Source organism: Vulpes vulpes, chromosome 2 (genome assembly GCF_048418805.1).
Source record: "Vulpes vulpes isolate BD-2025 chromosome 2, VulVul3, whole genome shotgun sequence".
In the NCBI taxonomy this organism is placed as follows: Eukaryota; Metazoa; Chordata; class Mammalia; order Carnivora; family Canidae; genus Vulpes; species Vulpes vulpes.
In genome coordinates, this window is record NC_132781.1 from 42,883,306 (window position 1) to 42,896,048 (window position 12,743).

A 12,743-nucleotide genomic window follows, 5' to 3' on the forward strand; every position below is an offset into this window, starting at 1 on the left:
GGAAATGCCATGCATGCATCTTCTGATGAGCTGCAATTGTAGGGAAGTTAGGATCGCTAGTCATGTAAGTTGTGGCTTGACTGGGTCTAGAGATTGAATCTCTCCTTCGTGATGCTTCCCAGAGACATTTAAATCGACAAATTGTTCCACACTAGATTCTAAGCTCCAAGAGGCAGGGAGCACATCTGTCCTCTTGCCTGCTCACAGTGGGTTACCTAGACCAAGCCCCAAGTCCCAGCAAAGGCCATGCAGAGAGGAGGAATGCAAGTGATACTTGGTTGAGGTGCTGCATGCCCAGCTAAGGCTGACAAGGATAAAGCCAGGCATTGACTTCTCCCAGAACCGATGAATCAAACAGGATAGCAAAAGACTGCAACCAAAGGCAGCCCTAACTCCTGAGGTTAGTGTTTCTAGGCCAGAAGGCAGAGGTCTTACAACAGCTCCTGTTTTCTTATCTTGGTTTTGGAGTCAACAGGAAGGGGCAAGGGCCCACTCTCTTGGATTCTTGTATATGGTTGCATCAAGTGATTTCCTCAAGTCACCCATAAAGCCAGACAACAGCCCCCTGCTCCCCCTTAGCAGAAGCAACCCTAGCCCTTCACTCTCCTACACCCATATTGGGCTTACTTTCCTTCCAGACCTCCCGCTCTCCTGCCTTCCCTTGGGGACTGAGTGTCTGGGAATGAAATGAATTCAGAGACTGCGACCAGGATCTTGGGGGAGGGTCCCCTCTGTAAGGGTGATGACAGGTAGGACAGACAGGCAGAAAACATAATTTGAAGTATTTTTGTTTTTTTATATACAGAATACAGGAAAGTTTCTGTAAAGTCTAAAACATTACAATTACTATGTACATTGGTACTACTAGGGGTGGGGGTGGGGTGGGGAAAGGAGGGAGCCAGGGGTGGGAGGAACAGGAGAGAAGTGGCAAGAGAACAAAAAAAGGAGACAAAACAGGTTTACGACAAAAACGTTTTTGCTACAATAGACAATTTGAAGAAAACGCTCTACCACATGTAGTACTGTACAGTTTTTAAAAACATTGAAAAAATGTCATCACTGGATGTATTTACACAAAATCCAAATACACTTTTCCTTATTTGAAATAAAATAAATGGACAGCCAGAAAAAGAATTCATTTCTCATTTGTCCATAATACACAGTAGCTACCTGTAGTGCAACCGCTGCAGAAAGGGAAAATAACTTGGAGGGTAGGAACCACGGAAGTAGGGTGGGTAGCGATCTTTATATTAAATAAAACAATGATATTGTATAGATTTTGCTGTATGAAAACTGTATTTTTTCTTTTAATATAAAACTATTGTCACTGCCACAAAATAGAACAAGTTTCTGATTATTTTACAACGGCGGGGGAGGGGGAGGGGGCGGGAGTTGGGTGGGGAGCGGTTTCATGTTTGAGGACGTGTCCAGACCGCCAGCCTTCCCCTCCCTGCCCACGCTGTTCCTCAGCTCGGGTCTGCCGCTTTCCCATGAAATGTTGAGTACAAATGTATGTGCAAATGCCCCCTAGAACTTGAGAAAAGAAAAAGGATTTTTTAAAAAACAGTCAAAGGTTTTTCTTCATTTCATGCAAAGATTGTGGTTGAAGGGTTTCTGGTGGAGTCTAGAAAAAACCCGGGCTTGGTTTGTGTACATTTTTGCATCGCAGGAGTCTTGGGTGGGGCGGGTGGGCGGGCGCTGGGGCAGCTGCCCGTCCTAGGGAACGGAGTTGGAGCGCAGCACAGGGCCCTGGTGGGGCTTGAGAGACAGCTTCTCGGCCAAGACCCCATCCTGCAGCAGGCCGGCATCGCCTCTGGGCTGTTTGGTCGCAAACTCAGTGATGCTGAAGACGAACTGCAGGCACCCCAGCTTGATGTAGCTGCCGTGGTGCAGTAAGGCCGTGCCCTCCCAGCCGGCCCCACTGCCCCCAATCAAGCTCGAGCTGCTGGCTTTGCAGTTGCAGGGTCTCCGCTGTGGCCCCTGGGCCTGGGAGCTCATCACGGCTGCCTCCTCGCTTGGCTCCTCATCCTGTTTCTGGTGCCGGCGGCGCCCTGGGAAGAAAGAGGGCCATCACTGGGAGAGGAATGGTGAGAAGCCAATCCATCTGGGCTGTTTGCCCCTGGCTGGGGCTCTGTTCCTCCCCTTTCTAAATGCTGTGTGCCTAGGGCTGAGGGACACTGGGAAAGGCCCCAGGGAGCTGGAAGTCCTTAAGGAGGTGTATGCACCCATAGCACTGGCTTCTCTGTGGCTTTCCCTGGGCCCATGGGCAAGGAAAGCCTGGCCAATGGGACCGGGAAGAGGAGAGCAGGTCATTGGCAGCAAGCCAGAGCCACCCTGACAGGGGTCTTAACACAATGTGTCCAAAAATGGCCAGCTTTGTGGCCACAGGCTCCAACTTACTGATGACATTCTGCACTTTGGCAACAATACTGCTTGGGGGGGTTGGCGGGGTCTTCTCGGAGAAGTCACATGAATACAGCACATTGTCCACCGTTGTCCCGTGCTCACTGTAGTTTAACAGCTCATAATGTTTGGTATTCTGAGGAGGAGGAGGGAAGATAAGATGTGTGGTCTGCTGCGTGGGGCCTGGGGCTAAGGGGAGAGAGGACACATGGAGAAGGCTGTGCTGCTCTACCTTGGGAGCTCTCTTTCTTCCCCAGTCAAGCCCCCCCCCCCCCAACTTCCCTGTCTCTTTAGAATAGGGCTCAAGATTCACCTCCTCAGGGAAGCCTCCCTTCCCAGTGCCCCACAACCCCCGCTCTCCCACTGCTCCTTTACTCTGCGCCTCCTTGGCACGGGCTCCTGCTGAAATGCTATCCACTGGCACAGAGGGTTTGGCCTCCTCCTGTGCTGGTCCCCTGGCCCTGCTTTCAGGTGGGCTCCCCCTGCTGAGCCTGTGACCAACCTTAGGAGAAATGGCAATCCTCCTCCTAGGGAGCAGGATAGCCATGGGAAGATGCCCTTTCACGCCAAGACTCTTCTCCTCCAGGAATGACAGGGAAGGAAGAAGAGAATACCTCCCCCTCCTTGTTCCCCTCACCCAGGGCACGGAACAAAACCCTACTGCCTAGGAGAGGCCTCAGGTTGGGAGAGCTCCCTCCCACCCCATTCCCAGCCCTCACCTCATCATAGAATATGCAGGCGTGTTTCCCGGACACGTAGTTACAGTGACCATAGTTTGTAAGGCACACGTCCATGTCAGCTCCTGCAAGTGGCAGGAGTAGAGGCAAAGGAAGGCAGAGAACAGACTGTAAGGTGTGTGTGTAGGGGGAAGGTGGGTGGCAGGGAGTGAGCTTTGGGATAGGCACTGACTGATAAGACCTCAGGAGAAAGCTAGCTCAGGGCCTCTTCCTTGTATTTTTGAATAAAACTGGTTTCTTTTCCAATCCCCTTCTAAAGAATAGCTGTCCCTGCCAGCTGATCTCGTTTAGAACACATGGCTGCTGCCCAGAAAGGAAGAGTGAGTGCCTGAGGACGGTGGGTTATTTCCCTGAGGGCACAACACAGGGTGTAGGGTTTATAGATCCGACTGTTGGAGAGAAAGGGGATTTGTAGGCCGAGGGCTAATCTGACAGGCCCTGTGTACAGGATACAGGACTGAGTAAGGGTTAGGTATGTGTGAGCCCCATCACTCTTTCAAAGACCTCCAGGACAATGTATGTGCCCTCTGCTTGGGTTTTTCTTGCGTGTTTAAAATGCCTCCCTGAGCAGCAGTCAGAGCTGACTCCTCTCTCTTGAGGTCATGCTGGGCCCAAAGCAAAAGGGCTCGAGCCAGAGAAGACAAGTAGCTGGCAATCTCCTTTCTTAGTCCCTCTTGCCTGAATATCTGCTGGGTTAAACCAGTCAGCCCTGAAGAGGGTTTCCCTCACCCATTTTTCTGGCCTCTGTGGGGAAGGGGGGTGTGTGTTAGTATTTAGGGCTGAACAGATTCATTGCCTCTTCTAGTTGGCTCACCTGTCCCAATGTAGAGGGTTCGATAGCACATGTTCACAGCTCCTCCCAGCCCCAAGAGAGGGTAGAACACAGCTCGGGCCTGTACTTCCTTTCTTTGTACTACAAGACAAACACAGGTACAGCATCATTCAGAAACTCAGGACCTGAGACCCAAACAGAAACCGAAAGAACCTAGTAGAGAAAATAATCCCACTAGATAGGAGTCATCTTGCCAAACTCACCTTGGACCCTGGGCTGCTTCAGGGTGATGCTCTCTTCCCCCACCCAGAGCATTTGTCAACACAGGGTAAGAGGGACCATCTTTGAAGATGGTCACAGAACTCAAGGGTGAAATGTTCTGATGTTGTGGGTCAGAGGTGGGGCCTGAGCACTGCGTTTCCAACAAGTTCTTAGATGATGCTGATGCTACTGGTCTGGGGACCACACAATTTCAGTCAGTAAGGCTCATTAAAGGTTAATGCTCTAAGGAATATCCTAAGCACTTAAACTGTTGGGAAGAATTTCTAGGAGGCCAGCCCAACTGTTATTTTTTTTCTTTTCTTTTTTAAGTAGGCTCCATGCTCAACATGGGGCTCAACCTCATGACCCTGAGATCAAGAGCTGTATGCTTTACTGACTGAACCAGCCAGGTGCCCCTAGCCCAGCTGTTATTTTGCTTCTAACCATAAAGGGAGCTTAAAAAATTCCCTTTTGGGAAACCTTTGTAACCCATATATTTGAAAGCAGTTCAGCAGAAAGCATACCACATATACCCAAAAGCACTTATAGATGCTATGTGTGTCTCAGGGTGGATGAGCATGAAAGAAAGTTATAGCTCAGACTTCCCTGAGTCTGACGTGAAAGCTGTGGTTGCCTTTTTGTTCCTGTTTTCTGGGGAAAGAAACCATGGTGCTTTATTAAGCCCATTAAAGGCAAACAAGGAGCACTGAGGTACTGAAAACTGAGATTCCTCATGGAGGGGAAATAGCTGCTCACATACAGAAAAGATATCTGATGGTATGCTGTGGTGGCAGGTGTGTGCATGCGCACCTTCTGTGTGGTGCCCTCCAGAAGCCAGCGGATGTGCCCCGACACTGCCCGGTGAAACTTGGACCCGGGAGGGGAAAAGCTGATGTATTCTCTGCAAGGCCAGAAACTTGATCAGCTTCTCGTCCAGCATATTTATCTCGATTTCTATTAACCAAAGAGAAAGATTAAAAAGCAGCTGAGGAGGAAATGGAATGTGGAAGTAGGTGAGGGTCATACAGTAAATAGTTTAGCATTTCTAAAATCTAGCCAAGTGATTTTTCTCGGACAGCGGAGTACAAAGTGGCCTAAGGATCCAGAGCTGGGAATCCCACTAGCCATTTGCAGTGAGACATGGGCCCTGGAGCAGCCTGTGCAGCTGCCTCTTGCAGGTGGGTAGCTTGATTTTAGGTCACGTGGTCCTAGAAAGGCAGAGAAAGAAAAACCACTTGCCTGCTGGGCGGGGGTGGGGGTGGTGGGGGTGGTTTATGATGCTGGATGTCTGACACTGAGGCATGTATTTTCTACCCACCCTCTCTTCAAAGGACAAGCTCTGCCTCCATTCTCTTTAAGTTTGGGAACAAGGCCCTCCTGGTTTTATTCTGCCTTCAGGCTCAGCTTGGCTCTGCTCTCCCCTCTCCTTTCACCTTTGATTATATGTATATGGCCATGTAGAAGGCAGAGGTAGGAAGGGCTTTCCTTCTGAACCCACCTCCCCAGCCCTCGGAGATGAGGCAGCCCTTCTGTTCCTTTCTGAAATGAGCTTGATGCTGTGCGGGGACAGCACCTTCACACAGCAGCTGGTGGCAGAGCAGCAGCTCACTCACTCACCTCCATTAACATCCATAAATGCTCGAAGTGAGTTGGTGAGGTCCACCATGGCAGTAGAGTTGGCTGGGAAAGAGGGTACGGTTAAAGCGCTTCCTATGGATAACGTGCCGGGGCTGACCTTGCCATCTGGGGACGGAGCAGGAAGACTGTTACTTACGTCGCCTGAGGGGAAACCCACCGGTCCAATCCCCCACTGCTGAGACAGGTCTGGATTTCGGACCCAAGGTGATGTTCCCTTCTTGATTCTCACCCCATAGGCTCTGGAACTCCTAGAGCTAAAAATGTGTGGTGAGGAAGGGCAGATGGAACGACAATGCACCCGGGCACGCAGGAGTCTCCAGAGCACTGAGAACCAGTGCAATCAACTGCTCTGGGGAATGCGGTGGGGCAGCTTGGTTCTTTAGGCCATGACTACCTCCCTGCTGCCTCCATTCACTGAAATAAGTGGTATCTGCCCCTTCAATTCCTGCCTCCTTAAGTTCGACTCACAGGGTGCAAAATCTATCCAGGTTGGTATTAAGAGGTTAACAGGGACAGGAAAAGAGCCTGAGGGTAGGGGCCATCCTGGGACCAGGGGCCCCCATGCAGAGAAGTCACAGTCACCTGGTTACCGAGACTCCCAGCTGACTAGGAGGCCAGCTTCAGTTCAGACAGGAGAGACCACAGGGGGTTCCAGCAGCATCTGAAACCTGGTTCAGATGCTGGGGTCAGCAATCTCGAGGTCTGGAGTGCTGACTGGGGACAGCTGAGAGTCCCCTGTATCAATACAGGGGGCTGCCTTTCTGGACATGGCCAAAGGGTGAGCTTTTGGGACAGACCAACCTCTGTGGGCATGCCACTCTACAGCTATTCTGAAAGCAGTGTTGCTTTCTACCCCTGCTTTTCCTGATGCAGAAGCTCCTTCAAATGAGAGGGCTCTGAGAATCTAGATCAGGTGTGATCTAGTTCTCTGGTGTGGATCCTGAAACACAGAGGCTATCACCTAGCACCTCAGGCTGGTCCCAGTGGCTCCAGAGAGCAGCTGCCTTCCTCTAAGGTGATGGAACAAAAAAACAAAGAAGACTAAGTCTGAAAGGTGTGGGAAGTTGGAATCAAGAAACCCAGCCATAGTTCCAATCCTGCCACTGACTCAGTGGGCCACCTAGAAGAAATCACTTAAACTTTCAGAGCCTAAGCAAACCCACCAATAAAACGGGGACAAGTTATCGTGTTTTTCTTCTATCACATAAATGTGGGGAGGGCAAGTAATAGAGTGATCAAACTCCTCTGAAATATGCACAAGAATATAAGTGTCTTTTGAAGTTTAACTGCCAGGAAGAGCATGAAAGGACTCCAAATTACCCCAAGGCTGAGCAGCACTCACCTGATGATGGCGCTGGTGAGCAGAATCGTTGGTTGGCTCCTGTGGCCAAGATACCATCTCCTGCTGCTTGGGGGGGAGTGAGCACCCGGGTGGCATTTGGGGGTGAGCCCAGTGGCCTTGAATCTGTCAACGGAGGTCCTATCTGTGATTGGACAGTCTTTCTTTGCAAAGTGCTGGTGTTCTCGATGCTGGCACAAGAGCTGGGAATGGAAGGGGGCAGGCTTGGGACAGGAACCAAACTCCTCTGGGGGCAAGAGCTGGGGCCAGTGGCATTCTCTGTCTTCACAATGATGCCGACGGTGTGGTTCTGAAGCCCCCCAGCCGCTGGTGGCGTGAGGGGCCGGGGCCAGCCTTGCCGGTGGGAGAGGCCTGGTAAGGGGGTGTTGGCGCCTGGGAGTCGCCGGGGGTCCGTGGAATCAGTGGGGCTGCTGTAGAGGTGTGGGCCATTGGCTTTCACCTCTGTGCTCACTGGCCCGTTGGCAGTCCCGCAGGGGGCTTTCTTGGATTTTTCCACACAAGAACTGCAGTTGATGTCCTCTAGGGCTGGGGGCTGGTGGGGTGGAGAGCAGCTCAGGGAATTCTGGGTGCTAATCCCTGAGGGGCAGGACAAGGGGCAGTGGGAAGGTGTAGGTGCCTTGTCAGCTGTTTGCAGGGAGGTGGTGATTGAGCTGTCAGTCACAATAACAGGCTTAATATCAGCCTTCTCTGTCTGTTCAGAGTCCCAATGCGAAGGCATCTGCTTAGCAGATAAATGTTTCAATATGCTGCACTGGAGCGCAACAACACTACAGAGCCACTGCAATGGAAGGAGAGGAGAGGAGAGGAGGGTGAGAGGCCTGGGAGGCGCTGGTCCTTTCTGCCCCAGTGGCCAGGGCTACCACATGGCTGATAAGCACTGTTTCCAAGGTCCCGTTGCAAATGCCCAGAAAAAGTGTGCTTGACTTCTGACAGGATTCCACCTCCAGTCCCAAGCAAGACTTGTTGGTACACTCAGCAGGCAACACCCTGGTCAGCAGAGCTTGGGGTTCTCAGTCTGGCTCTGCCTCTAAGGTTCATATTGTGAACCAATATTCAGCAAGTACCCTAAGCAACTGCTATATGCTCAGCATTACCACCTACCCTCTCTATGAGTCTACTCATCTCTTTCTACAAGACAGATCTGCCAGTCTCACAGCACATGGGGGGACCCATGGAGAGAAGCAGACTGGTTGACTCTGTAACTTCTTTTACTTCAGAGTATCGGCCAGAAGTTCTCTCTGGAATATTCAACTCTCAGGGGGTGAGGGTGTGGGGGTGGGGCTGCAGAAGATGGGGATGGGAACAGCACTGAGACTACTTCAGTTGAGGTGAGACGGAAGGAGACTGGCTTTGGAATCCCGGCCCTACCTTCACTCACCTCTTGCTGCTCTGCCTGGGTGGCTAAGTGCTCAGAGTTCAAAAGGTGCGTCTGTGATTCCTCAGGGATCCCATTGCAGATCAGCTCCCCATCCCGAATGGCCGCAGGTGCAATGAGAGGGGGTGGAAACTGGTACTGAGATTTGATGGCATCGGGAACCTGTTTAGGACAGAAAGAAGGAGGAAGGAGAGGGGAGATAGTGCCAACACGCCAGGTGATTCTGCCCTGGCCACATTCTTCCATTTGTGGTGCTGATGCCCACGGGACCATCATGCACTTTGGGGTCCACTAGGACAAGCAGGCTCAGTGGGCTGCAACTGCCCTGTGCCTCAGACACACACGCATTAGCCTGAGAAGGAACAGAGCTAGAAACAGCAGGCACGCGCCCTGCCCATACCCTGCTTCTTTATCAAGGTCTAAGGCCCGTAGAAGACAAAACCACTGCTTTAGCCTAAGAAGTGTAAGACAGACACTAGACACAGTTTCAGAGTGGGACTCTAGGCTCTTACTGCTCAGCGGCAAGTTTGGGAGTTGAGTGAGCAGGATATGAGAAGTAAAAAGTTAAAGGAGGTCACATTCACAGTGGAAATGCTCAGCATGAGGCCTGGCTGGTGATAAGCACTCTATCAATGTCTGTTTTCTTCACCGATTCATTCATGACTGATGAAACAACTGAAGAACTCTTTGTAGTACAAAGACAAAAGGCACATTCGGAATCCTAACCATGTAAGAATGAAAGAGCCACACAAGCAAAGAGTCATTCATACATTCAGCCAACATTTACTGAGCATCTCCTGAGTCTGGGTACTGTACCAAGCCCTAGAGATCCAGAGATGAATAAAAGCTCTGCCCTCAAGGAGTGCACAGTCTAGTTGGGGAGATAAACACAGAAACATTACAAAGCAGTGTAAGGGGACCTAGTATAGCAGTGTGGCTAAGGAGCTACTAAAAACATTAGAGGAGAGTGCTCATGTCTGTCTTGGGAAGACAGAACTCTGGATTAGGGAAGATGTCGCAGGAAAGCAATATCTGAGTTGAGCCATGGAAGTTGAGAACTTCCAGGCAGATAAAGGGTAACTGAAGGTAAGGGAGCAGCATATAAGGCAGAGAGGTGGAAGCACTTGGTGGATCTGGAAAACATGTGGAGAACAGCTTTGGTGACCAAGTCCCTATGGAGGATAAAAGAAGAGGAACTGAAAATGGTTTCCAGAATTTTGGTTTGAGGGGGCTGGATGGCAATCATGATCATTTACTGAAACAGGAAATACAAGAGGAAGAGCAGATTTGGAGGCAGAACACCTTTGGTCTTGGGCAAGTTGAGACTGAGGTGTCTGTGGGATGAGCAGGCACACAGCAGTCTGGATATGAGGAGAAAGGCAAGGCGTATGGAATTGAGAGTCAGCACCATTAACAGTGGTGGCCAGTTCCATGGTTTTATCCAAGGTCACCTAGGAATGGGAGGGGGAGGAATGGAATGGTAGGCAAATCTGAGGTTGCCCCCTGGCGAAGAGTGAAGGGGTAGCAGGAAGAGGAATCCCCAACAAAATACAAAGTTCTTTTTTTTTTTTTTTAAAATACAAAGTTCTTAAGCCAAATTTGCTGCACTGCTCTACATCAATGATAAAGATGTTCCATGACAGAGCCTGAGCAGTTCTCCATCACTGCCCTGTGCTGCTATAGTCCTCAATTCATTTTCAAATTGTCTAAGTAAAAAATGTGTTTCAGGCAATTCATGTCCTTGGATTTCCCTCAAGACTAGGAAAACCTTTAAAAAAGAGGAGGCGGGGGGGATGCGTGGGTGGCTTAGTTGGTCAAGTTTTCAGCTCAGGTCATGATCTCTGATTTGGGAGATTGAGCCCTATGTTGGGCTCTGTGCTGGGCATGGGGTCTGCTTAAAATTCTCTCTCTCTCCCTTTCTCTGCCCCCCACTTGTCTTATTTTTTTAAAATTTATTTATTAATGAGAGACACACACACAGAGAGGGAGGCAGAGACACAGGCAGAGGAAGAAGCAGGCTCCATGCAGGGAACCCGACGTGGGACTCAATCCCAAGTCTCCAGGATCATGCCCTGGGCTGAAGGCTGCGCTAAACCATTGAGCCACCAGGGCTGCCCCCCGACTTGTCTTAAAGAAAGGAAGGAAAGTAGGTAGGGGGAGGGGGCGCTCTAAAGCAACAGGATTTTATCAAGGCCTCCTGGACTGTTCACTTCAGCCACCAGGCTCTCTTCCAAATCTACATGGGGAATTATACAGTTTAGATTACTTTCAAATCTGTTTCACTAAGGTATAAGGCATGCCACCTCTGTAATACCCCCAACTGGAAACACCTTGATTTGATTTTGGAAACTGGTGTTTGCATTGAAGTATAAATATTTACACAGTTAAGAGATTATTTTACAATTTCCAACAGTTAGCATTTTGCTGGTGCTGACATCCACTGGAAGTGAAGGGAGTGGAGTGAGTGATTTAGAGCGCGGCTGCCACCAAGTGGCCATATTTGAGAATTGCTGGTCTCCAAAGACAGCACTGCCTGTGGGATTATTTCAGAAGAGAAAAAAAATCAAGCATGTTGTAATAATAGTGTTGGGCTCTCTCAGTCAAATGAATGAGGGAACTGATTGGTTTATGAAGACAGCCTCAATACCTCTAAACGTTTTTCAAACAAAGGAATTTTTTCTATCCCTGTGGACACACTTTAGCAACTGTTAAATGCATGTTAGATATTATTACAGCAAGGCCACAATTTTGGAGTATTCATGATATATTACTAGCAGCCTGGAAAACAGATTTAACTCTCCTTTAGTCATTCTCCTCTTAAGTTCCTCAGCTGGGATAGCTCCTCACTTTCCACATGGTCCTCTGCTTCATCACTATCACCTTTACCCCACTAGGCAGTTCTGGGAAAGGGGCCATCTCCCAGGAACAGATAGCATGAGCGCCAGGCCCGGGGTGGTAATAGAGCACATCTGTTTGACAGAAGGGGCTAAAGAGCACTTATCTTCAGGAGAACCGGAGACTTGTAGAGTTTGGGGTTTGGCCTTCATAATCCTGAACTCCATCCTCAAGTATGAAAACACATTCACTACTTGTTGAGACACCACAGACAAATCTCAGGGCTTCAGTCTTCCTGTCCATAAATTTGGGCCCATGATCCTCTGTCTATCCCATGAACACAATCAGAGCTCACATCATCCTGCTTGAACCAGGTTGGGACTTACCTTCAAGCTTCTTCTTTTGACTGACTGGAGCACACGGCGGTTAGGAGGGTGCTTCTTATGGATTCGGTTCAGGAAGTCCACTTTGACCACATGCTGCGAAATGGTGTCCTGGAAACGGTCAAACACCTGGCACCGATTGCTCAGTGTCATATTCTTCTGGTTCAGCTAGGAAAAAAGCAGACACCCTCTTGCAATGAACCTCAAAAGGCATCCCCTCCCAACCACCTCTATTCTCTAGGTTCAAAATATAGAAGCACTGGGCCAAATAGGTTCTTTCTGTCAGGGGCTGGTATGTCAAAACACTTCTGTCAGATGGCCAGGGAACATGGATAAGATGTTCTCCCTCAGCCCTGCCTGGTCTAGCAAGGGAAAACTAGTATCTTCTATCCTCTGGAGAGGCTTGAGGGGGATAGGAAATCGCAAATTAGCCCCTTAAATTCAGTCTCTGACAGTTCACACCACCTTTTGCAGTGTACCCGATGGAGCATAGGTTTCAGAGGAGATGTGGGCCTTGGCCCCTGAGACCCAGACTCTCTTTCTAGAAGGGATTTTTTTTCCCAAAGGAAGCAGGACAGTTTCCTAAATAGGAGCTTGGCTGAGAACAGGGATCAGCAACAGAATCCTGTGTACACCTGCCCTACTCCTCTTCCAACATACCACGGAATATTAGTGAGTCCATCTGGATATATCACAGTCCTGCTCTAGAGGAGGTGGAAAGCCTGGACTGCTCTTGAGGCGAAAGGGAGGGAAAGAAAGAATTTTATGCAGGAGCATATGGAAGGCATATGAACACTATGCCACTTTTCCTCTTCTACGTCTGTAGAGTCCATTAAACTTTAATTTTCTTTTTTAATTATGGGAGGGAGGGGAAAGGAGAGGGCAGAGGGAGAAGCAGATGCCCCACTGGAGGAGGGAGCCTGCTGTGGGTGCTCGATCCCAAGACCCTGGGATCATGACCTGAGCCAAAGGCAGACAC

The 12,743-nt window shown here is 49.8% G+C and overlaps 1 protein-coding gene across 3 annotated transcripts in view; it reads right to left on the reverse strand.

Annotated features, from left to right (window-relative positions):
- Positions 1 to 775: 775 nt before the first annotated feature.
- Positions 776 to 12,743, reverse strand: part of PHF12 (PHD finger protein 12) — a 42,173-nt gene continuing 30,205 nt past the window's right edge. For 2 of the 3 annotated variants that reach the window (XM_026016064.2, XM_026016065.2), the window contains 9 exons: positions 11,768 to 11,932; positions 8,550 to 8,708; positions 7,154 to 7,949; positions 5,791 to 5,916; positions 4,984 to 5,127; positions 3,955 to 4,053; positions 3,123 to 3,205; positions 2,401 to 2,539; positions 776 to 2,051 (listed from right to left, as the gene is read on the reverse strand). In XM_026016064.2, the coding sequence (XP_025871849.1) occupies positions 1,717 to 2,051; positions 2,401 to 2,539; positions 3,123 to 3,205; positions 3,955 to 4,053; positions 4,984 to 5,127; positions 5,791 to 5,916; positions 7,154 to 7,949; positions 8,550 to 8,708; positions 11,768 to 11,932 (2,046 nt within the window). In that variant the 3' untranslated portion in view covers positions 776 to 1,716. Of the gene's footprint in view, positions 2,052 to 2,400; positions 2,593 to 3,122; positions 3,206 to 3,954; positions 4,054 to 4,983; positions 5,128 to 5,790; positions 5,917 to 7,153; positions 7,950 to 8,549; positions 8,709 to 11,767; positions 11,933 to 12,743 lie in introns of all 3 variants that reach the window. The other variant, XR_011999751.1, reaches the window with a different exon arrangement.